This window comes from Notolepis coatsorum (assembly GCF_963971535.1).
Source record: "Notolepis coatsorum genome assembly, chromosome: 1".
NCBI lineage: Eukaryota > Metazoa > Chordata > Actinopteri > Aulopiformes > Paralepididae > Notolepis > Notolepis coatsorum.
In genome coordinates, this window is record NC_140165.1 from 319,348,862 (window position 1) to 319,375,113 (window position 26,252).

Genomic DNA, 26,252 nt, shown 5'->3' on the forward strand with positions numbered 1-26,252 from the left:
ATGGGTAGGGGCGGGTTAATTATCCATTGATGGGGATTTGATTGGCTGTTTTTAAATAAAGTGCGGCCGCAGGATTAATAACGTTAACGTTAGTTCGGCCAGAGAAACAAATATACTAATTAAAATGGTTGGACCGGCAAGATTTGTACTTTGTACTTTGTAGGTCTGCATTTTAAATGTAAGGAGTAAAAGGTATGTTTTTTCTCTCTGAAATGTAATTGAGTAAAAGTACAAGTATACAAACGTAATAATACTTGAGTAAAGTACAAATCCCCCAAAACAGTACTTGTATTTTATTTTTTTATTCTTTTTTAAAACAAACATATAAACAAACATGACAACACACGATAAGATATACAAGCATTAATTGTCAGGGCACATCCAATGAGATCACATTTTGGTTAGTTGTTTTATATAAGATATACCCATAATACCTGTTATCTAAAAAAAAACCCTACATACGTATGCTCAGCTCGAAACCCCCCCTCCCGGACCCCACCTTGAGAAGTACCTCCACTATCCCTCGCACCTAACCAGACACTACCATTATAAGCTAGCTTTTATTCTCTCCACCACTTCTAACCACATTGACATTTTGGATTCATTGAGACCCAGAATTCTTGCTGTAGATATTTCATGGTAAATTACATCGAGATATGTAAGAAACCAAACTTTACGGCACATTTTTTCCGGTTGAAACCAGCGTGATGCGATCAGCTTTTTGGCTACTGTGATACCCGATAAAACCAATCTCTTTAGCTGTGGATTCACTGCAAACTCAAAAACATCATTCAACAGCAATACCGAGGGGTGTACAGGTATATTCCAAGATACGAGTTTTGATATTTGTTGGGTCACATCTTTCCAGAATGCCTTAACTGGTGAGCAGTCCCAATACATGTGCATAAATGTCCCTTCGTCCCCATTTGTACATTGGGTGCATTTGGAATCTTGTTTGAGCCCCATTCGGCACAGTCTTATAGGAGTCAAGTATGTCCTGTGAATATAGTTAAGATTGATTTGTTGATGATCCGGGTTCCTTGATGTAAGTCGGACATTTGCCCAGGCTCCTTGCCAATCAAAGTCATTTTCCAGGTCTGGTATATCCCTCCTCCAGACAGAGTCAAGTTGGAGGGTTTCATACGAGGACGTTAGTAATTGATGATAAAATTCTGAAACAAAACCTCTCGATGTCTCTCTTGAGTAGAAGAATTTGTGGTATCTGTGGTGTTCAATTGGTCTGTCTAATGGAACACCGTGAGACTTCAAACATAGCTCTAACTGTTTGTGAAAAAGCCATGTGGACTTGGTGAGATTAAATTTTTTGCGTATTTCTTTATCACTACAAAAACCCTGTTTGTTAAAAATATCCCCTAATGAGTGTATGCCTTGCTTTTCCCATATAGGGAATCTTATAGGTCGTTTTCCAATTAAGAGAGCATTGTTATTGAATAAGGGAGTATGGTTGTGCCATTCTTGTGGGTTAGGATTTTTTTTTTGTGATTCACGCCATATCCGGATCGCATGAGTAATTATGGGGCCAAATTTTCGTTCACAGTGCTTGATTGGTAGTTTAGTGTGTGCTATGTCCTTCAGTCTATGTGGGGCTACTATGTTTTCTTCTTTCTTCAAAACAGTACTTAAGTATTGTAACGAAGTACAATTACTCAAGTACTTTACACCCCTGTCTACATACGTGTGTCTCTCAGCCCTGCAGTGTGAGCTGCTGATGAAGGCTCAGTCCACCAGCTCTGACCTGAAAGGCCGCGTGAGAGACATGGACCAGAGACTGCAGGAGGAGAAAACGGATCGCAGGGACGTCAACGCAGGTACCACATTTACATTTAGTCATTTAGCTGACCGCTTTGATCCAAAGCGACTTACAGGTTCTGTACGACAAGTCAGCAGGAAGGAAGGGTTCAACTCTACCAGCTGAGTAACAATGTTCATCAAACAGTGTTGAAACTTGGGTGCTGCAGTGTTGAGTGCATAATAGTAGAGACACATTAGTATAGTAGGTAGTAATATAGATATACAATTTAGTTCCTCACATTTCACCCATCCACTCACATTCACACACCGACGGCGGAGGCGACCGTGCAAGGTGCCAACCTGCTCATCCTGGGAGCAGTTAGCGGGGTTATAAGTGTCTCGCTCAAGGACACTTCGACACGCTGCCCAGGGAGGAGCGGGAATCGAACAGGGAACCTTCCGGCCCTGTAATCATTGGTAACCACTTTCAAAAGAAAGGGCCTAATTTCCGCCCAGCCGCAGAAGACCGGGGTGAATTATATAGCTGGCTTCTACTTCTACCGTGACTTGTGACTTGTTTATAAGATCCAGTAATAAGACACCACATTGTTATGCTTTTGTTGATATATTTCTCATATATCAACACATAGCAACCATTGTTTTGCACATAGCAACCGTCTCTTCCATTGCCGTGTACAAAACAATGGCTGCTATGTTACAGGTAGCCATGTTGGAAGACTAGAGAACTACCCAAACATTCGAGGAGGCCTTGAAGTGCACAAGGGTTCTATGTTCTGTTCTGATGAGATCAGAACCAGCTAACTACTCTGCGTTGTGAATTGTCCGTCCTAATTCCCTTGTACTACTTTCAAAGACCATGAAACTGGCCTTGCTTCACGGCGGCTATGCAGGAGAATGAAGAAGGAGAAAGTAGTTATTTCAAAAGTAGTGGTTTTATTAAAATCCACAAAGTTATACAAAAATGATCTGTTTCAATCAACTGAGATGTGCTATAATATTTAAGGTACCGAAAGCACTATGCCGCTTGCCCTCAATATTAGACTAAGAAAGCAGATTAAAGAATGGTAATTATTGAGTTGTCTTTGTTCTCTGTTGATAACAAAGAGGATTCTGTTCTCGTTCTTCTCCGTGTGTTTCTTTGTTCCTGCTGCCGCTCCTCTGTGTGAAGGTGGGAGGTGTGTTACTGTGTTGGTTCCGTTTTCAGTGTGTCTCCACAGTCACAACACCCCCCTTTTTATCAATGAGCCGGGAGTGTCTGCGTGATGTCACAGGAGTGACGTCAAGCAGATGTTCCCCTCCAATCACGGGCTCCCTAAGTTTGAATTTGAAATCGAAGGTTGTCCTCAGTAAGCCAACCCTCTCTACTTTGTTTAAAATCAGAGAAATAGATACCGTCTAAACTAACTTAATACTTTTGTTATTAAACCCAAGATATATATATTCGAATTGAGATTGATTTCATAAACACAGAGATATCATTTTTGAATAGTTTCTCTTGATGCTAAATGAGAATCACAGTAGTTTTATCATTAAGCCCACTTCTATAGTTTTCTAATCAACTTCTTTTAACTTAAATCAATATCTATTTTATACAGTTATTATTCAGCACTTTTAGTATTTTCCAATGTAGTTTCAGAAGTGGCTTAATTTCAAACTCTGTGATTCTTAATCATAAACATGGCATATTTCATATCATTAGATTCAGGATTATTACCACAACCTAACAGGAATATTTGCAGTTCATTGTAAGCTAATTTAAGTATAGAAACAGACATTTGAAAGTGTACTTGTGTTACTGAAATGGTGACGCTTTGAAGCTGCTTCCTCCACATCCTGTATAAACAGATTCTGTTGTAATCCTGTATCAAGTTCCTCCTAGTGCAGCTGTCCCCACATGTCGAGCCACAGGGCCAGTTTAACAGATACTACCGACATGTGACTTTTGACCTATTGTCTTCTTGTTGCCAACAGTTGTATGCAAATCTACCTCCTGTTGTGAGCCCAAGTCTCTGTAGACACACACATCTCTGAGCTAAGTCACTCTAGTCAAATCAGGTTTAAACTATATTTGATTGCCAATTGTTACACTTTGACTGTTTCTATAAGACTAGAACACATGATTTTGATTAGTTACTGAATTCCTTAACCCAAGGTAACAGACATCCTTTTCTCTTATCTATTCGAACACCAGTTTCAGGCAGAATGCAGATCTATGGTTACCAAATGATACTGCAGCCTCTTTTGAAATTCCTACCGTCTCCCATTCCTACTAAGCATGTTTGGGTGGAAATCTAACCTTGTACCTGCTCCAAACCTCCCCCATCAAACTCTGTCTCCGTTTGAATAACCTAATATCTATATTTGAATTTGAACCAAGACGGCATCCATCATTAGAGTCGGGAACAAGCTGATGTCAGCTCAGTTCAGTGCAGTAGTGGGGAAAGCTCCCGTTCTTAAAGGAACATGCCAACATTATGTGAATGCGTTTACCATTTTCTCCAGAGTCAGACAATGGAAGCGGATACGGACCAGCTAGCCCAGCTGCTGGCCAGAAACACCTCTCCCGGAGTCTTAAGCTATAGGCTAGCCGCGGTCCGGATCCGCTTCCATTGATTTGTGCTAAGCTAAGCTAGGCTAGCTTGCCGCCGGATAGCTTTCTACTGAACGCATGCACAGAGAGGAAATTGGCATCTATCTATCTTCTTGTCTGACTCCGGAGAAGACACTGAGCGCATTTCCAATAATGTTGGAAAATCGGATTCACATGTTATTTCTATAATACTGTACAGCTCAGTTTTGATTTGTGAAGAAGAATTATTGTCTCTGAATAACAGAGAGAGAAGATTCTTGTGACGATGTCTTCTAGAGACATCCGAGAGCTGCCCTATAGACCGTGAGACTATTGTCTGCCCTATAGTCCCGCAGCGCAGGTAACATCGCAGACCACTATAGGGAGGTGTAGTCTGACGTCACTCCACCCGTATAGGGATTTATCATTGGGAAAATGTATTATGAATGAATGAATGAAAACGTTTATTTAAAAATGGACACCACAGGTACATTGGACCAGCCACAGTGGACAGACCAGATGCGTTGTCTTGCGTGTTTATAGCACGAGTGCTCGTTTTCAACACTAGTCCATTGAGGCTTTTCTAAAAGATATAATAAAATTAACAGTAAATACAGAATTAAAATCACAAATCAGAACAAATATTTTCTAGAGCAAGAGTCCATGATCAAAACAACAATTGGCTATTGGCTAATAATTCTGCCTCATGGACATTGGCAAGCTGAGTTCCCTTCTATCACTAACATTATTGTTTAAGCATTTCTGGTTGAAATAAAGTTAGTTATAATAAGGTTTTTAATTTGTCGTTAAAAAAAATAACTACACTTACCAGTAGAACGCCTGTCGCCTAATACAGCCAGGAGTCTACGCTGTGGTGACGTCAATCAGCAGCGTCAAAGTGGGTGTAGTTCCTCAGTGAATGAAAACATAAACATTGTTATTTAGGTGTCAGTGAAACCAACATTGCAATCTGGTTAGAAGTGGTGGAGAGAATAAAAGCTAGCATATGAAGTATAGTGCCTGGTTAGAAACGAAAGAAAATGGATGGATTATCCAAGTGGGGGTCCGGGGGGGGGGGGGGGGGGGGGGGGGGGTGAGCGAGCAGGAGCATATGTATGTATGGTATTAGATAGCAAGTATTAGGTATATATCTCGTAAACTACATTTATAATGATTCAAATGTTGATTTCATTGGATGTTTACTGTTAATGCTTGTGTGTCTAATTTGTTGTTATGTTTATGTATAAAAAATAATAAAAAAATTAAATACAAAAAAAAAAAAACATTGTTATTTAGCTACTTTTACGATTAATTTGTGAATATTTTCACGTTGAGCTATAGATTGTGGATGAATACACGCAGAGAGGTACACCGTGCCAATGTTCATGCTTTATTTGTTTTAAACGAGACGATTTAGAAACGGGTCCATTGAAGGCGGCTGAGTGGCGCAGTGGGCAAGGCGCTCGCCACTAACGCAGGAGATGCTGGTATCGAGCCCAGCTCTCGGCGTTGCTACCGGCTTGGCCGGCCGTCATACTAACACAATTGGCAGTGTTAGAGGGTGGGAAAGCCGGTGGGTGGGGATTGGACGTTGTGGACAGCGACTCCTACAGGTCGGTTGGGTGACGCCTGCACAGCAGAAACAAGAAGTAACAGGGGCAGCGTGAGCCTCCCACGCGTTACTCCTCGCCACTGAGAGTTCGAGCTGTCTGGTGAAAAGATGCGACAGGCTGCCTCCTCGTGTACTGGAGGGCAGGGACGTGCACAGGACTTTAGAGGGGCAGGTGCTCAAAGGCTAAAAAGGGCACTGGGCCTGTGCTATTTTTGGGGGCCCTTTTTGGGTGGGAGGGGCCTTTTTATGCTTTTTGGGGGGTTTTGGTGATCAAATATTGAATATTGAACTATAATAATCAGTGCAGGAGCTCACTTATCCTTGAAAGACACTTTTATCACTGACTTAAAAAGCCCATACATCTCCATAAATGTTCAGGGCGGAGGGAATAAGTGCATACCATAACAGACCCCAAGTCTGTTAGGACAGCAGACTCGGTTGGCACTGCTCAAAACGTACCTTTTTACAATAGCTTTTAAATGAATTATAATCTTTATTTCATTGTCTTATTTTTCTTTATTTCTATACATTTTACTTAAATATTTTATTATAATTTGTATCATTGTTTTATGTAGTTTTTTTTTTATCATTTTATTTGTTTTTTTTTAATGTCAACATATTATTTAAATTATTCAAATGGAACTCAAACATGTTCCGTTGTGATGTTACCAGTGTTGGGCAAGTTACTTTTAAAAAGTAACTAGTTACAGTTACTAGTTACTTCTTCCAAAAAGTTACTAAATTACTTACTTCGTTACAAATTATAAAAGTAACTAGTTACTTCAGAAAGTAACTATTGCGTTACTTTCAAGTAAATTATTCGTTCATACACAGTCATACCAGTGGTGGTAAGCTACAATTGCAGCCAGAGCTGCCCTGGGGCAGACTCACGGAAGCGTGGCGAATAATCATCGCCTACGGCCCCTCCGACCACCACCAACATTCATTCACATGCATACACATTCATACGAGGCAAGTAGGTTAAGTGTCTTGCCCAAGGACACAACGGCAATGGGATGGACATGGGCTTGAGTGGGATTCGAACCACCAACCCTTCGATCATTGGACGCTCCGCTCTACCCCTGAGCCACGCCGCCCCACAATATGTAATCACGCTGTAGCCTCCACTACTGTAGTGCCCTGCGCTGCAACACAACTAACACAAGAGTGAACAAAAAACGCTCATGGACCCGCAGTCTGTCGTTGACTGCTCGCTTGTGTTGTTCGTTGGATTAGTTTTGGATTATTTGGGCTCGCCAAACAAATGATCAAAACGTACACAGAACCGCGGTCTGTCGTTGACTGAGTCGATTGTGTTGTCGCTGTGTGTCAGACTGGATTCTTTCGAACACCCGCCCACCTCTACCTCTGATTGGCTTACCATGACATTTTACTCAACCTCAGCCAATCGCGCACTGCCCACTAACCAAGGGAAAAAAGTATTGCTTCTCGGCGCAGAGATCTGTCTGATGAAAAAAACAGCTTCAATCATAGTAACGCGCCGCATTTTTTGGCAGTAACGGTAACGTTATTAAGATTGGAAGAGTAATCCGTTAGATTACTTGTTACTGAAAAAACTAACGCCGTTAGTAACACCGTTATTTATAACACCGTTATTCCCACCACTGGATGTCAAACATTCTAGAACATTTGTGATGTCACAGTATGATGTCATAATAGTACATTCTAGAACATTTGTGATGTCACAGTATGATGTCATAATCAAACATTCTAGAACATTTGTGATGTCACAGTATGATGTCATAATAGAACATTCTAGAACATTTGTGATGTCACAGTATGATGTCATAATAGAACATTCTAGAACATTTGTGATGGCACAGTATGTCATAATAGCACATTCTAGAACATTTGTGATGTCACAGTATGATGTCATAATAGACATTCTAGAACATTTGTGATGGCACAGTATGATGTCATAATAGAAATATTCTAGAACATTTGTGTACAGTATATATTCAACGATTCTCTCAGCGTCTACACTGCCGGAAATTCAAAAGAAGAAGAAGAAGACAAGTGAAGATCTCACTTGTTGTTTCCGGATACTTGTCTGTAAGCTTGAATATATTCTGTAGATACAATTTAAAATCCCCACATGGAAAAGGAAACAATGTCCTGTACAATCCTTAATGAGCTGCCTCTGGAGGGAAGGCTCTGTGATGTGGTTATTAAAGTCAACAGCACTGAGTTGAATGCCCACAAGGCCCTCCTGTGTGACTGCAGTGACTATTTCAGGTAAGTTTAGCTTGGTTCAGGTTAGCTTGGTTCAGCTTAGCTTGGTTCAGTTTAGCTTGGTTCAGATTAGTTTGGTTCAGGTTAGCTTGGTTAGTAAACAGATACCATACTGTACTTTTACTGTAAACAGATACTATACTGTACTTCTACTGTAAAAAGATACTATACTGTACGTCTACTGTAAACAGATATTATACTGTACTTCTACTGTAAACATATACTATACTGTACTTCTACTGTAAAAATATACTATACTGCACTTCTACTGTAAACAGATACTATACTGTATTTCTACTGTAAACAGATAATATACTGTACTTCTACTGTACAAGTTCAAGTTCTTTAATAGTTGTCATACAGAAGTACAGAATACTTTCATACAAAATGCTTCTTACTGTTACGCTCCAGAGACTGTGCTAGACAAGGTAGTATCAAATAACATAATAACATAATATAGCATGAATTTAGAAGAAGAATGAAGAAGAATGAGGTCACAGTTGTTCGGTATAGACATATGTACAATGTTCTGAGTTACCATATAATATACAATACACAATACTATGCAGTGTACTAATGTACAGTACTATCTAGTGCAAAGCAGAAATGGGATGAGGTACAATTTTAGGTACAATTTACAGTAAGGTGTACGAGTTGTAGTGCAATCCTTCATCCATAAATATAAAGTGTGGGGAGTGGGTGCTACAGTGTGTTTGTTTAAAGTGGGTGTGTGCTATAAAGTGTGTGTAGTGGGTGCTACAGTGTGTTTGTTTAAAGTGAGTGTGTGCGTGTGGATGTGTGTGCTATGTGTGTTTGGTGGTTGTTGTTGTGTAGTGTTCATTCATTGTTCGTTTAGCAGCCTGATGGCCTGGGGATAGAAGCTACTTCTGAGTCTTTCTGTGCTCGCCTTGAGACTCCTGTGTCGCTTGCCTGACGGCAGCAGTTCAAAGAGGCAGTTGTTCGGGTGGCTCGAGTCCTTAATAATTCTCTTAGCCTTCCCCTTGCAACGCTTGTTGTAAATGTTCTGGAGAGTGGGGAGCCCCCCTCCAATTGTGCGTTCGGCTGAACGTGTCACTCTTTGTAGTCTGCTTTGGTCTTTTGCAGTGCTATTCCCAAACCAGGAGGTGATGTTGCCGGTCAAGATGCTCTCTATTGTACATGAGTAGAAGTTCTTAAGGATCTTCTGGCTGACTTGGAACTTCCTTAGGCGCCTGAGGAAGTAGAGGCGTTGTCGTGCCTTCTTCACCACACTGTTAATGTGTATGGTCCATTTCAAGTCCTCGGATATGTGGGCTCCGAGGTACTTGAAGCTGTTGACTCTCTCAACCGGTGCCCCGTCGATGCTGAGGGGGCTGTAGTCCTTGACCCCCGACCTCCTGAAGTCCACAATCATCTCCTTTGTTTTGCTGACGTTCAGGGAGAGGCTGTTTTCCTGGCACCATCCCGCCAGGACCTTGACCTCTTCCAGGTAGGCCCTCTCGTCGTTGGCAGAGATCAGGCCCACCACCACTGTGTCGTCAGCAAATTTGACGATTGTATTGCTACTCCGCTGAGCCACACAGTCGTGTGTGTACAGGGAGTAGAGGAGGGGACTCAGAACACAGCCCTGGGGGGCCCCTATGTTGAGGGTGATGGATGAGGAGGTGCAGTTGCCTGCTCTCACCACCTGGGGTCTGCCAGTCAGGAAGTCCAAGACCCACTGGCAGAGGTCATAGCCCAAGCCCAGGTCCCTGAGCTTGGCTATGAGTATGGAGGGGACTATGGTATTGAATGCCGAGCTGTAGTCGATGAATAGCATTCTCACATAGTTCCCCTGCCTCTTGTCCAGGTGTGATGCTGCTGTGTGCAGCACATGGGATATGGCGTCCTCCGTGGACCTGTTGGGGCGGTATGCAAATTGCAGGGGGTCCATGTTGATGGGGAGGGAGGAGCAGATGTAGCCCTTTACTAGCTTCTCAAAGCACTTCATGGCTATGGAGGTGAGAGCTACAGGGCGGTAGTCGTTGAGGCAAGCAGGCTTGGATTTTTTGGGTACAGGGATAATAGTGGACTTCTTCAGGCAGGTGGGGATGACAGCCTGTTCTAAGGACAGGTTAAATATGTCAGTGAATACTGGGGCCAGTTGGTCGGCACAGACTTTTAGGACGCGGCCGGGGATGCCGTCCGGACCTGCTGCCTTCCTGATATTCACTTTTTTAAAGGTCCGCCTCACCTCATGCTCTGTTACCCTGAACACTGCGCCTCCATCAGCAGCCGACCCCCCCCCCCCCATTGCCGAGGCTTGTGAGCTGGTGTTGTTATTACCAGCATCAAACCTCGCATAGAAGGTATTGAGGTCGTTTGCTAAGGAGATGTCATTGTTCAGTTTGAGGGAGGCGCCTTTGTAGTCTGTCATCGTTTTGAGCCCCTGCCACATAGCTCTAGAGTCAGCTTGTTCAAACTGGAGTTCAATTTTATCCCTGTAGCGCCGTTTGGCCTCTGACACTGTCCTCCTTACGTTGTGTTGCGCCACCTTGTGGTCATTCATGTTGCCTGCCACTAGGCCGTCATTGTATGCTTTGGTGCGCTCTCTCAGGGCTTCACGGACGGATTTGTCTACCCAGGGTTTTTGATTTGGGTAAACTTTCATTTTGGTAGTGGGGATTGTTTCTTTCACCCTAGTACAGACATAGTCCAGCACTGTCTCCGTGTAGGCATTAATGTTATCTGTGTCGCGGAATACAATCCAGTCTGTGTTGTGGAACACTGACCGGATTATATATATACAAATATACTATACTTCTACTGTGCTAAGACCCTATACTTCTACAGTGAAAATATATTACTACACAGGACAGAATGTTGCTTACTGTTTACTCATCAGATAACTATACTCTGCATCCCACAGAGCCCTTTTCACTCGCTGGAGCGACTCAGAGAAAGCAGTCTACACTATCCTTGGGGTGTCCCCGGGTATGATGCAGCTCATCATAGAGTACTCCTACACACGCTTTGTGCTGGTGACAGCAGAGAACGTGGAAGAGCTTCTGGTGGCTGCAGACCAGCTTCTGGTCACTGGCATAGTAGGAGCGTGCTCTGACTTCCTAGAAGGCCAGCTGTCTCTGGAAAACTGTGTCGGCATCTGGAGGTTCGTGGACATCTACTGCTGCCCTGACCTGAGGCGCAAGGCCCATCTCTTCATCGTGTGCCACTTTGAGGAGATGTTGCACGTCTCACAGGAGTTTGTGGAGCTGTCCCTGCAGCAACTGGTGGACATCATCGAGAGGGATGATCTGAACGTGAAGAGCGAGGAGACGGTGTTCGAGGCCGTCCTCCGTTGGATCGACCACTACCGTGAGGAGCGTAAAACACACATCCCTTTGCTGCTGCCCAAGGTAACTAATTGTATTACTGTGCATTACATTAAAACAACACTAGGTTCCCTAGTACAGTGGTTCTCAAACATTTGGGTCCAAACTGTTCCCTAGCAACAGAAACCGTCTACAACCGATGTCTAAGTTGTACCCGCTGTCTGCTTGTCTCTTCCCAGGTTCGCATGGGCTTGATGAGGCCTGACTACTTGCTGAACAATGTCCAGAACAACCCTGTGGTGAGGGACAGCCACGACTGCAGGCCCCTCATCATCAGCGTCCTGAACCCCCCTGGCTCCGACAGGCTCCCAAACCCCCTGATGCGTCCACGCCTGCCCCAGGAGGTCCTATTGGCCATCGGAGGCCAGAGTCAGTCTAATAATTACGGCAGCATGACCATGGAGGCTTACGATATCCGAGCCGGTGGATGGATGGACGTGAGCGTTGAGGCGGGCAGTCCCCGGGTTGGCGACGGCACCGCTTATCTCCACGGTCTGGTCTACTGCGTCGGTGGCTTCGACAGCATACAGGATCTCAGCAGTGTGCGCAGGTTCAACCCCGTCACTCGCAGCTGGCTGCAGGCGGCTTCCATGCACTCACGCCGCAGTAGCCTCAGCGTGGTCGCGTTGGGCGGCTGTATCTACGCCATGGGAGGGTGGGACGGAGACGTGGACCTGAACACCGCCGAGCGCTATGAGCCTGAAACCAACCAGTGGACAGTGATCTCACCCATGCTGGAGCACAGGAGCAACGCCGGGGCAGCAGCCCTCCAGGGCAAGGTGGGTGGAACTGAGGGACACATGGTGGTAGATGAATACAAGGAACGTTAGATCAGAAATCATAAATGTCTTTATTGCCAAGTAAGCTTGCACATACAAAAGATGTGTCTGGGTCCTTTGGTGCATCAACATTAACAGACAATTAAAGTAGAATGAAATCAAATGGAATATATAAACTAAATTAGAATATTCTTTCTTATTACAGGTTTACATCTGTGGTGGCCTCAACGAGGCAGAGCCTCTGCTCACAGCTGAGTGCTACAGCCCAGACACCGACCAGTGGACTCTGATCGCCCCCATGAGCAGCAGGCGTTGGGCAGTGGGAGTCGCTGCGTACGGAGGACAAGTCTATGCCGTAGGTGCACATGGAGACAAATGCTTTATACTAGATATTTCTATAGATATGTATCATTTGACTTGCAATGCTTCTGTGATGCCCTCATTTCCCTAAATGGATTAATACAGTGCCTGCCTGCCTGAGCCACACACTAAAACATTCCTTTCATGTGTCCTGTCCTCAGGTGGGAGGGTTTGACCGTGGAAACAACCTGCGTAGCGCGGAGGCCTACAGCCCCTTGACTGACTCCTGGAGCGCCCTGCCCGCCATGATCACCCCCCGCGCCCACTTTGGCATCGCGGTGCTGGACGACCTGCTCTTCGTGGTCGGAGGCTACAGTGACTCGACCACCATCTCCAACGTGGAGCGCTACGACCAGAGCAGCGACAAGTGGACTGTAGCCGAGGACATGGAGTTCCAGCGTTTTGGCCTAAGCTGCTGCATAATGCATGGCCTGCCATTTAATATGAGCCAGTACGCTGCTCCCCGTGGAGGAGGAGGAGGAGGAGGAGGAAGAGTAGGAGGATGAGCAGGAGGAGGAGGAGGACGATGAGGAGGACTAGGAGGAGCAGGAGGAGGAGGAAGAGGAAGAGGAGGAGGAGGAAGATGAGGAAGAGTAGGAGGATTAGGAGGAGGAGGAGGAGGAAGAGGAGGAAGAGGAGGAGGAAGAGGAGGAGGAGGCAGCAGGGAATCCATCTAAGAACCTTAAACATTTATTAGACCAAAAGAAATCCTAGGAAATTAATAAATTACTATCAGCCAAAGGTGGTGCATTTCTTTCTTCTAGTAATTCAGACAATATCGGTTTTTAGTTTGTGTAATGTAATGTAATATCTGTTTTTAGTTTGTGTAATGTAATGTAATATCTGTTTTTAGTTTGTGTAATGTAATGTAATATCTATTTTTAGTTTGTGTAATGTAATATCTGTTTATAGTTTGTGTAATGTAATGTAATGTAATGTAATATCTGTTTTTAGTTTGTGTAATGTAATATCTGTTTTAGTTTGTGTAATATAATGTAATATCTGTTTTTAGTTTGTGTAATGTAATGTAATATCTGTTTTTAGTTTGTGTAATGTCATGTAATATCTGTTTTTAGTTTGTGTAATGTAATGTAATATCTGTTTTTAGTTTGTGTAATGCACATAATATGGGAACTTTTATCCATATGCTAGCCCGGCATAGTTCTGACAGCTGTCACTTGTGCTACTGCGAAATAAATGACACACAGCTTTGTGTTGTCAACTGATAGAAATTATGCGTTTCTCTATTCCCATGATTTCTACAATATAATATATATATATAAATAACTGTCTTTTACTAGTACCTTACTACTATGTACTATGTTACTATCTATATACTACTACCTACCATGCTAATATATCTATTATACTATGCACTCAGGGTGTAACACTCAAGTTCAACACTATTTGACGAACAATGCCACTGACCATAAGCTGCCAGAGATGCACATCTCCTGCTGACCAGAAAACCACACACTTTTCTGATAGTGGGGTGCCTGGACACTCAGTCATTTAAAATGTAAATGCGAAAGTTTTGTTTTCACTTCTAATTTGAAGATAAGGATCTATAGAAAAATGTTGGCTTGAGTGTCAAGTAACCAGTTGAATTTAATAAAAATGTATCCAAAATGGCCACAATCGAAATCATGAATTCTTTAAAAACGTCTTAATGTTCACACAATTGCTGTGTAATATAATTTTGTATTGCTATTTTAAGTTAATACTGTGTGAGGAATCAACTGGAGTTCAAATATTGATGTTTTGAATATTCTGGTATGGCAAAAATCAAAGATGGCTGCAATTTCTGTATTTATTTCGAATTACGCTTCATACCTTTTATTCTATTGAATTTAGAATGGTGATGTTGGTGCCTGTACCTAGGTTTTCATGAATGAGTAATTGAATAAAAATAAAATAAACATGATTGGAGCATATCTTATATGATATTTCACACAATGAGACAATAAATATGTGGAGAACTAGAGTTAGATATGAGAACTGTAAACAACAGTTGATTGTGAAGAACAAACGATGATTGTGAAGAACGTCCTCATCAAAAGAAAGGATCTGCATCTCAGCACCAATGTCAACGCCATGCCAAAGACCTGGGCCCTGTTTCATGTACGTGGTTCAACTAAGTCGATCAAGATGTCCATTATCCAGCTTCAGTTAACCCGATGTTCGAAGCCGGGATTTTCCTGTTTCACAAAGGTGGATTCAGTCTCGTTAACTCAAGCCAGACTTGCGAGTCAGGCTAAATGCGCGCGGCCGTTTTAGGTGAAAAGCCAGCACGTATCGATGGCAGAGATCCTGATTCTCAACGGCATTGATTGATTAATTGATTTAAGACTTTATTGACAGATTGCAATACGGCTCAATCGCCTCGCCGACAAGTTAAATGCGTTATCTATAGGCTAATTCTAAGTCCCTCATTACCTCAATCAATCAGATTATATTTCTTTAAACTTGCCTGCTGGATTGAATAATCAAATGAGATCTTGCTAGCGAAAATTATTAGTTAACTGTTATACAGAATTACGATACGGCTCTCTTACCCATTGATTGATGTATAGTCAATCTTTTACTTATCTTCTCTGTGGTGTAACGGGTTCTTCTTTTGACTTTCACACGGACGACCGGGGTTCAAGACCCTAGTCTTTTCCTTCTTTTTGCAATATAGGAATAATTCAATTTGGTGCACGTTGAGAGCTATATAAAGAATGACATCCTCAATGCATGTAGATTTATAATATTTTAACTTAAAACCAGGCTACTTTGGCGTATAATCATTAATATTATATTCAAAAAAATCATATTGGAAACACCGGGATTTGAACCCCGGTCACTGGATTGGCAGGCTTGAGCACTACCGCTGGGCCACTGGGCCAGATGGGATAAATTCATTGTTTATACATTAATGAACGAGAGACCCGTGTTTAGAATATCCTTTGTTTTGAATGAAGTTTATCTCTTTATCCTCATTCATTAATGTGACGTCAACGGCTCATTCAATTTCTCAAATCCGTCAAACAGCGCATCTCATCAGACATCTTAATCCCAGTTACAATTAAAATAACCACATCATGTGTACATCGCACGAGCGAGCGCCACCGTCGCCACGGTATATATAACGTGCATTATTTAGGACAAAGTGAATTTAATATCAGCATTTTGGGTCTATTTTACATTTCAAAAGCCCCCTCTGGAAGAATGGAGCACAAAAACGTAATTCAGAATGGTATAATGCAGATCGTAGACTGTGGGAATAGTTTCAGGAAACGGGCTGTCACTTCTTTGCGGGGGCGTGGCGATAGTTCAGGCTAACTTGAACTTGAACTCTGCTTTCGACCAGGCTCAAACTTTTGGATATGTTGTCATGGTGATTTGGAAAATCCACGTACATGAAACCGGAAAGTCCGGCTAACCCAGTTATCCAGCTAAAGTTATCCGGCTAACTCAGTTATCCAGGTACAAGAAACAGGGCCCTGATGGAGGTGTTGCTGAGCAATGGGAATCCCTTTGAGGAGGGCAGTAAAGACCATTTATCAAAGTTGCGTACGCACAGATATGTGCTTAACCCGTGCGTACGACCATTTCTAAGCAAAGTGTGGGATTTATCAATTTGAACGTGAACTTGACTTTGTGCTTATATTTACACACAGCTCGGAGCATGCTTAGCTGACGCCCCTTGGTAGAAGATCGTTACTGCAGATATAGATGGGGGGGGGGGGGGGGAATAACAAAGTAATAAACATAGTGGACAGACTATGTAAATATGATGATGGGATTCAAGTTCGCGTTTTTATTGATCACATAGGCATGCTGTCAGAGTATGGTGTCATAATCAAACATTCTAGAACATTTGTCGTCACAGATCATGTCATAATAGAACATGTTATTACTGTACCACCCATTGTGACAACAGCCTTGTGAGCTCCCGCACACAAACATGATGGAATTCAAGTTCATGTTTGTATTGATCACATAGGCACATGGCGTATAGGCTACATCATACATGGCAGTGAGATTCATTGTTCTTGTATATGCTCTCGTATTATTGTTTATATAGGCTACCCAATACTGACATCAAAATAGATTGTATGCCTCTAGAAATCATATGCAGCAGGTTTGGACGTTACGATTTGGAATAAAATTGAGGAGAACTTTAATCCCTGGGTATTAATCGAACAAAACGGAAAAAGGCAGTCATATTCCAGCACGGCCTTTATTAGTGTTTGCGCTGCCCAGGCAGCAATGGTTAATAGATATCATATCCGACATCACCGTACCACGTGTACACGTCTGTCAGCCTGTCTCGTATTTCTCCATAACACCCTTCCCTCGGGTCAGTCCACTTTTCCACATTTCATGGGGGTGTTCCATTACCGTATATGGTTAATCGGGGCGGTTCTGGTATGCAAATACTTAAAACAGTGCACAAGCTCCAGCTTAGGAGCAAGGTGATATTTATGAAGACAGGTGTGCGTAGGACCTGTGTACGCACGTGTGATAAATCCCGTTTTTTTTGTGCGTGCACACATTCTAAATTCTGTGCTTAAGAACGAAAATAGAATACTTTCTAAGAAAACTTGATAAATGAGGGCCCTGGTTACATTAGACAATAAGGTGTGTGAGGCTGCTGCTGTATCTGTCCATCAACTCGAGTCTACGGGACAAGAGCAGTACAACAATTTCAGGAACAGTGCTTGAATCAAATGACAGACTTCTGACAGCACTGATCAAGCGAAATAACTTACTGTTGTTCCATGAGAAGAAAACACAGAAGAAGACAGCAAATAAGCTGAGAATGCAGCACTTCAAACATCATGCAGAGCTCTATGGGAAAGCTTTTATTGTGCTAGACAATACACGTCAAGTAGAGATATTTCTGTTGACGAGGAGTTAGTTGCGCCAGGTGTAACAAGACATTTTCTCATTCCTGTCAAATAAGTTGTTAACAGATGGACAGTTCCCAGATGACAAGGATGTCTACATCACTGCAGGTGATCAAGTCCACCATGTTGGAAACAGTCCACCAATGGATCAATGCAACCATGAGGAAGCTGACACTCATGTCCTATAATACATCTCCTCCACGCCCTCCAAACATCATCACTTGGGAGGGTGCATACTGGAGATACAGATGTATGTCGTAATTAGGGATGCTCGATATTGGCTTTTTTACCGATACCGATATTCCGATATTGTCCAACTCTTAATTTCGATACCGATACAGATACCGATATCAACCGATACCGATATATGCAGGGTTTCCCCCCAAAAAAACTGAATAATTTCAGGTAATTAATAATTTCACTGGATGCATTCAAAAGGCTTTCTAAATGTAAGCATTATCTGTGCAAAATATGATAATTAAAAAAGTAAAAATTAACATTACATATCTCTTGTTGTTGAATTAAACCAACATGCATACTTTTGACAATAAATAAAATAAGAATTGGTTCTTACTTGCTTGCCTGGGTAAATAAAGGTTAAATAAATGTAAAAAAAAAAAAAAAAAAAAAATAGTTATAGTATACCTGCGCACAAGCCCGGTTTTAAAGGGTCCTTTTCAGGTGGGGGGGCCCCCCTTTTTATGCTTTTTTTGGGGGTTTTGGTGATCAAATATTGAATATTGAACTATAATAATCAGTGCAGGGGCTCACTTATCCTTGAAAGACACTTTTATCACTGACTTAAAAGGCCCATACATCTCCATAAATGTTCAGGGGTGAGGGAATAAGTGCTTATCCTACAGACCCCAAGAAGTGCTGTATATTCTGTATTGTTTAATATAAATGCATTTTTTATTCCAATCCTGATTTGTATTTGAGATTCCCAAATCCCATCGGACTTGACTTCTTCGTGTCCCTCAGTGAGTGTAATACCAGCATTCAACTGTATGGGCCACAGCGATTTTTATCATCATCATCATCATCACCCACGCTATGCATAAAATATATAGGTCCGCGGAGAGGCACGCTGAGGAGGCCGTGCAAACTCTTTACCTAATATTTTGATTATATCCTGACATTTTTCAGTTGGAAGGGCAGTCTATATGCGTAACGAATATATATATATTATTTTTTTCAGAAATGGCCCTTTTTTACGAGGCTCAAAAAGGCAGGATCTCAAGCACCCCTTGGGCTCTATGTGTGCACGTGCCTGCCGGAGGGGACACGTGATGCAAGGCTTCTATCCTCACTACAGCCGACCAGTGGGAGGCATAGTCTAGCAACGTTCAAGACAGGGGAGGGAAGAATGGGAACTACGAAATTGGGATAGGAGAAAAATAGAAAAATAAGGAGAAAAAGTGGATAAAAAAAAATACATGGCAATTTCAAGGAGGGTGGACCGCGCGGGAAACACCAATGACGTAACTAACCACCACACACCTCCCTATAGACCAGGATGTAACCACTACACCTCCCTATAGACCAGGAAGTAACCACTACACCTCCCTATAGACCAGGAAGTAACCACTACACCTCCCTATAGACCAGGAAGTAACCACTACACCTCCCTATAGACCAGGAAGTAACCACTACACCTCCCTATAGACCAGGAAGTAACCACCACACCTCCCTATAGACCAGGAAGTAACCACTACACCTCCCTATAGACCAGGAAGTAACCACTACACCTCCCTATAGACCAGGATGTAACCACTACACCTCCCTATAGACCAGGAAGTAACCACTACACCTCCCTATAGACCAGGAAGTAACCACTACACCTCCCTATAGACCAGGAAGTAACCACTACACCTCCCTATAGACCAGGAAGTAACCACCACACCTCCCTATAGACCAGGAAGTAACCACTACACCTCCCTATAGACCAGGAAGTAACCACCACACCTCCAAGAGGTGAACTCACCTTGTGGTAACGTGTCTGCATGCCTTTTATGGGTGGATGAGTTTTACTTGCAGTACCGCTACGTGCCACAGTCACTTCACAACACTTGTAGTCCATCATCGTGACTGTGGTGTAGATATACACACACACACACACACACACACACACACACACACACACACACACACACACACACACACACACACACACACACACACACACACACACACACACACACACACACACACACACACACACACACACACACACACACACACACACACACGCACACACACACACACACACGCACACACACACGCACGCATGCACGCACACACACACACACACGCACACACACACACACACACACACACACACACACACACACACACCTTTCTTTAACCAATAAATGGCTAACGTACCAAGAGTACACTGACTTCTCTCTCCACCCGTCGTCTGTTCCCAGATCTGAGCCGTCAGTACAAGACCATGCAGGCCGAGCTGAGCAGCGGGGTCAAGAGGTCGGAGCAGGAGGTCAACCTGTTACGAGGTCAGCTAGGTGAGCAGCGGGGTCAAGAGGTCGGAGGTCACCCTGTTACGAGGGCAGCTGGGTGAGCAGCGGGGTCAAGAGGTCGGAGGTCACCCTGTTACGAGGTCAGCTGGGTGAGCGGCGGGGTCAAGAGGTCGGAGGTCACCCTGTTACGAGGGCAGCTGGCTGAGCAGCGGGGTCAAGAGGTCGTAGGTCACCCTGTTATGAGGGCAGCTGGGTGAGCAGCGGGGTCAAGAGGTCGGAGGTCACCCTGTTACGAGGGCAGCTAGGTGAGCGGCGGGGTCAAGAGGTCGTAGGTCACCCTGTTACGAGGGCAGCTAGCTCGGTACGGCGCCCCCTGCTGGATATCATACAGGCCCTGTCCTCTTGACTGTCCAAGCATGGCCTCATTTGCATCATTTGCGGAGCTAATGATGCTAATGATGGAGCATCGCCGTCGGTTGTGTGATAGTAAAGCTAACCTTCTGTATTGTCACAGTGAAAGGGTTAAGGTACCTGAGCTGAACTTCTCCGTGTTCGCACCCCAGTTAGAGCACTGAGGTCACGGAATCATGAGGTGCTTTTAGATGTCCCCAAGGTCCAGGGCTAAAGGCTAAAGGTTAAAGGTCAGTTAGAGCACTGAGGTCATGATGGAATGAGGTGCTTCTAGATGTCCCAAGGTCCAGGCTAAAGGCTAAAGGTTAAAGGTCAGTTAGAGCACTGAGGTCACGGAATGAGGTGCTTCTAGATGCCCCAAGGTCCAGGGCTAAAGGCTAAAGGTTAAAGGTCAGTTAGAGCACTGAGGTCACGGAATGAGGTGATTCTAGATGCCCCAAGGTCCAGGGCTAAAGGCTAAAGGTTAAAGGTCAGTTAGAGCACTGAGGTCACGGAATGAGGTGGTTCTAGATGTCCCAAGGTCCCAGGCTAAAGGCTAAAGGTTAAAGGTCAGTTAGAGCACTGAGGTCATCGAATCTTTAAGTCGCCGCTAAAAACTCACATCATTGGCTTTTTGAGGCTTGTTAAGCCGTACATCCCTGGTCCTGTTGTGACTATTTGGTGTATTTGTTGAATTGCATTGACTTGTGCATTTTATATCGTATTTTGCATTTGTCTGTTTCTTTATACCACGAAGCACTTAAATGTATATGAATAAAGGTGACCTTGACCTTGCATTTCTGAATGTCAAGACTCGCAGCTGCCTAGGGTTCGCACAAGGTCCTTGAAGTGCTTGATTTTTTACCAAAAAAAAGTCGAGGCCTGGAATTCCTTGAAAACAACCAATTTTTTAACAAGGTGCTTAAAAAGTCATTGAAATTCAAATCAACCATTGGCATTGAACGTTTTGTTCATCCATGATAGAATTGTTCTGAATCAAGAAATAATTTTTTTTTATTTAAAGTGTAACTAATTGTCGGAAATTGGTTTTAAGCAATAAATATTGGATCAGATTTTTTTTCTATAAAAAAAACGGCATTTAAAAGTAAATTGTATCATTTTATGCTTAGGAAAGTCCTTGAAAGTCCTTGAATAAATGTTTTGCAACGTCTGCGGGGACCCCGGGCCGCTGCGATGTGGAATGCCGTGTCTCCTTCACAGCAAACGGAGCCTAAAATGTCATCAGGTGTTTATGTTGTTTTAGGTGTTGTTCTGCGTGTTGTGTTTGTGTGCGGCGCCCTCCTCAGGGTCGTGTGGGGAGCAGCTGAGGGTGGAGCGGACGGAGCGCAGCGTGGCGGAGCGGGAGAGGGACGCCACCATCGCAGAGCTCCGGACCCGACTGGACGGCATGGAGACGGACTACCAGAAGATCCTGCATGTGAGCGGCTCGGTTCAAGTTTCAAGAACAAGTTTCAAGTTTTGTTTTATTTGTCACATATAACCCTTTCACTACCACACTACAGAAGGTTAACCGTCTGTCTGTAGTGTGATAGTAAAGGGTTAACCTTCTGTAGTGTGATAGTAAAGGGTTAACCTTCTGTAGTGTGGTAGTGAAAGGTTAACCGTCTGTAGTGTGATAGTAAAGGGTTAACCTTCTGTAGTGTGATAGTAAAGGGTTAACCGTCTGTAGTGTGATAGTAAAGGGTTAACCTTCTGTAGTGTGATAGTAAAGGGTTAACCTTCTGTAGTGTGGTAGTGAAAGGTTAACCGTCTGTAGTGTGATAGTAAAGGGTTAACCTTCTGTAGTGTGGTAGTGAAAGGGTTAACCTTCTGTAGTGTGATAGTAAAGGGTTAACCTTCTGTAGTGCGGTAGTGAAAGGGTTAAAGTACATGTACATTACAAACCAAACCACCCACCCAACCTAATCCTGATGTACAGTTTCCTCCCCCTCGAATGTATATATTTTCTGTTAGGATCTCTGTTAAACAGTACTGTATATAAGTCTTTCTCTGGTCTACATCCCCTTAACAATTGTGTGTATTGAGCTGTACTGTACTGTACCCATTCTGCAATCTGTTAATAAAAGTTTTCAATCAATCAATCAATCAATCAATCAATCAATCAATCAATCAATCAATCAATCAATCAATAGGGATTCAATGTTTTGAACTCCTGGGCCCTGGGGATAGAAGCTCCTTCTGAGTCTCTCTGTACCGGCCATGAGACTCCGGTAGCGCTTGCCTGGGGATAGAAGCTCCTTCTGAGTCTCTCTGTACCGGCCATGAGACTCCGGTAGCGCTCGCCTGGGGATAGAAGCTCCTTCTGAGTCTCTCTGTACCGGCCATGAGACTCCGGTAGCGCTTGCCTGGGGATAGAAGCTCCTTCTGAGTCTCTCTGTACCGGCCATGAGACTCCGGTAGCGCTTGCCTGGGGATAGAAGCTCCTTCTGAGTCTCTCTGTACCGGCCATGAGACTCCGGTAGCGCTTGCCTGGGGGATAGAAGCTCCTTCTGAGTCTCTCTGTACCGGCCATGAGACTCCGGTAGCGCTTGCCAGGGGATAGAAGCTCCTTCTGAGTCTCTCTGTACCGGCCATGAGACTCCGGTAGCGCTTGCCAGGGGATAGAAGCTCCTTCTGAGTCTCTCTGTACCGGCCATGAGACTCCGGTAGCGCTTGCCAGGGGATAGAAGCTCCTTCTGAGTCTCTCTGTACCGGCCATGAGACTCCGGTAGCGCTTGCCTGACCATCAGCAGTGCAAAGAGGCAGTTGTTTGGGTGACTAGAGTCTTTGATTATGCTCTTAGCCTTGGCTCTGCAACGCCTGGTGTAAAATGTCCTGGAGAGTACTGGGAAGCCCACTGGTGCTTTGGGCTGATCGAGCCTCTCTCTCTGCAGTCTGCTGCGGTCGTTGTGTGCGGGCGCTATTCTCTTCTGAGTTCACCCCCCCCACCCCCCCACCCCCGTAGCGACAGAGAGGGAGGAAGTGAAAGAAGCAGAAGGAGCCTGCTGTGTTTCTATAGACGGCTTCCAGCTTGACGACGACGACGACGTGAAAACATTCTCACTGCTGGACGGACACAGGTCTACTTCCTGTTTGCAGTGTTTTGCTATAATATCAATAAAGGACAGGAAGTAAACACCGGAGCTGTTCCCTAAGCAACAGAATTCCGTCTAATTATTTACAGGCAATCACGTTATTATTACCCGACATGACGATGACCCACACAGGTCCCCAGCATGTTCCCTGTTGTTACAATCAAGCATCACCACTTGGCCCTAAGCAGTCACACAGGAAAATATGGCTCGTTTTCCCCGGTATAAGCTTTGATTGCGAAAAGGTAAGACAACAGGAAAGCGGACACGTTTGACCAAAAAAATAACAATATTTATTATTTGCACAGCTACTTTATTAAAGGACAACAAGGTGGAGCGCTGGGTGCTGCAGCCTCCTCCACGGTTCAAGATACAAACGACAAAAGAGCACATGGACAAAAATAAAGCAAAGAGAGAAATGGTCAAAACAGTGAGAGCAGCATAGGCGGTTAGGTGGCCGAGCGGAGATTGCGTTCGTCACCAGCCCCGGAGCTGTGAGCTGGATTTGCCTGTTCGAATCCAGCTCACAGCTCCGGGGTTGTCACCAGCTTGGCTGGCCGTCTGCACTGATACAATTGGCAGTATTAGAGGGTGGGAGAAGCTGGCGGGGTGGGTCCGGGTCGTTGTAAACAGCGACTCCTACAGTTCGGTCGGGGCGCCTGCTAAGCGCGGATAGGATCTAAGGGGGGTAGTGGGATCCTTCCACACGCTACGCCCTCTCAGGGAGGATCCGCGCTGCCAGGTGAAAAGAAGCGGTGATTGGCTGGACGTGTGTCGGAGGAAGCACGTGGTAGCCTCCACTCTCCCAGATGATCTGACTGTGGGGGGTAAGTGCGCAGCGACCAGGAAGGGACTGGGAATTGGCATAACGACTAACATTGGGATGGGAGAAAATCGGAGGAAAATGGAGGGGGAAAAAGACCAAAAAAAAAAAAAAAAAACAGTGAGAGCAGCACAGGTGAGAGCACTTCAGGTGAGCGACTCTGGTGAGACAAGGCCCTGGAGACCCCTGGTCCGTTTAGTAGGGTGTGGAGCCTCATCCCCATGTCCCCTGTGCTGCCACCCCACCTCCTGGTCTCTCACAGCATGTCCCCCATGTCCCCTGTGCTGCCACCCCACCTCCTGGTCTCTCACTGATGACTTGGAGGAGGCCACACCCCCGTCCCCGCGTACCCCCATGCCCCGCCCCCACCACGTGCCCCCGCCCCCTCCTTCATCTCTCAGGTCCCTCTGTGCCCTTTTCAGAACGACCAATCAAAATGAAACTTCACCCTATTTCTTGGCTTAGAAGGGGAACCGTGAAACACTTTCGATATGGATCCCACGGCCCTGAGCAGAGTCCAGATTGATTGATTGATTGAATTGATTGATTGATTGATTGAAAATGTTATTAACAGATGGCAGAATGGGTACAATACAGTACGGCTCAATACACACAATTGTTATTAAGGGGATGCAGATCAGAGAACGACTTTCGTCTTGTTTACATCAGGGTCCCCCATTTTAAATTCATAACATTTATGACATACAATATATACAAGTATACAGTACTGTTTATTTACAGACAGAGTTTCTAAAAGAGAATATATACATTTGAGGGGGAGGAAACTGTACATTAGGGGGGTTGGGGGGGGGATTGGGTTTGGACATTTACCGGGGGCCAGTTTCGAATTGCGGCCTCCCGTAGGTGCTCTTTGAGAGCGGTTTTGAAGGAGGGTAGGGATTCACATTCATTTTTTTTCACGGCTGTCGGTAGGACGTTCCACATTGTTGTGGCATAATTTGCAAAACGTGTTTAGTCCCTTGTTTGAGACGAATCTGGGTTGAACAACGTGATTCGTGGAGCTCCCTCTGGTGGTCGTGGTCGTGGACTTCATGTTGACATCATGTCCATGTCTGTCTGACCCTCCGCAGGACACCCTGGACAGCCTGACGGCCCGGCTGTGCGCGGCCCGTCGGGGATGGGAGGAGCAGGGGACGCGTCTCCACCAGGGACACAAGGACACGCTGTCCCACTTCCGCCTGAACACGCTGGACGTGTAGACGCCGGACCCTGAACCCTCGTGCGGGCGGCAGTGGAAGGGTTAACCTGCTGTGTATTGTCGGTCGCAGTGAAAGGGTTAACAGTTTGGTAGTGTGGCAGTGAAAAGGGTTAAACCTCGTGTTGAAAGCGTAGCCTGTCCTTCTCAGTGAGACACACTTTGTATAGAGTTCTACCCAGGGGTGTAAAGTACTTGAGTAATTGTACTTTGTTACAATACTGTACTTAAGTACTGTTTTTGGGGGGGATTTGTACTTTGTACTCGAGTGTTATTAGGTTTGTATTACTTGTACTTTTACTCGATTACATTTCAGAAGAAAAAAAAACATACTTTTTACTCCTTACATTTAAAATGCAGATCTACGAAGTGAAAAGTAAAAATCTCGCAGGTCCAACAATTTTAATTAGTATATTTGTTTCTCTGGCCGAACTAACGTTAACCTTATTAATCGTGCGGCCGCGCTTTATTTAAAAACAGCCAATCAAATCCCCATCAATGGAAAATGAACCCGCCCATACCCCATGCTGATTGGTCCTTGTGCAAGACTAGAAAGCTGGGATCTTTGATTAAACACCTGCTATCAGGAGAATAGACGGTCAGAGTGACGAGCTACAGAAGATGGTCACAAACGATAGTACGAGTGATGAAGAGGACGAAACG

The 26,252-nt window shown here is 44.3% G+C and overlaps 1 protein-coding gene across 1 annotated transcript; it reads left to right on the forward strand.

Annotated features, from left to right (window-relative positions):
* drc12 (dynein regulatory complex subunit 12 homolog) lies at positions 1–25,593 on the forward strand (the record flags this gene model as incomplete). The annotated part of the gene is made up of 5 exons (XM_084311940.1): positions 1–4; positions 1,710–1,829; positions 20,021–20,113; positions 21,766–21,896; positions 25,465–25,593. 5 exons carry the CDS (start codon positions 1–3, stop codon positions 25,591–25,593), a joined length of 477 nt encoding a protein of 158 aa, XP_084168066.1.
* Between the last annotated feature and the right edge of the window lie 659 nt (positions 25,594–26,252).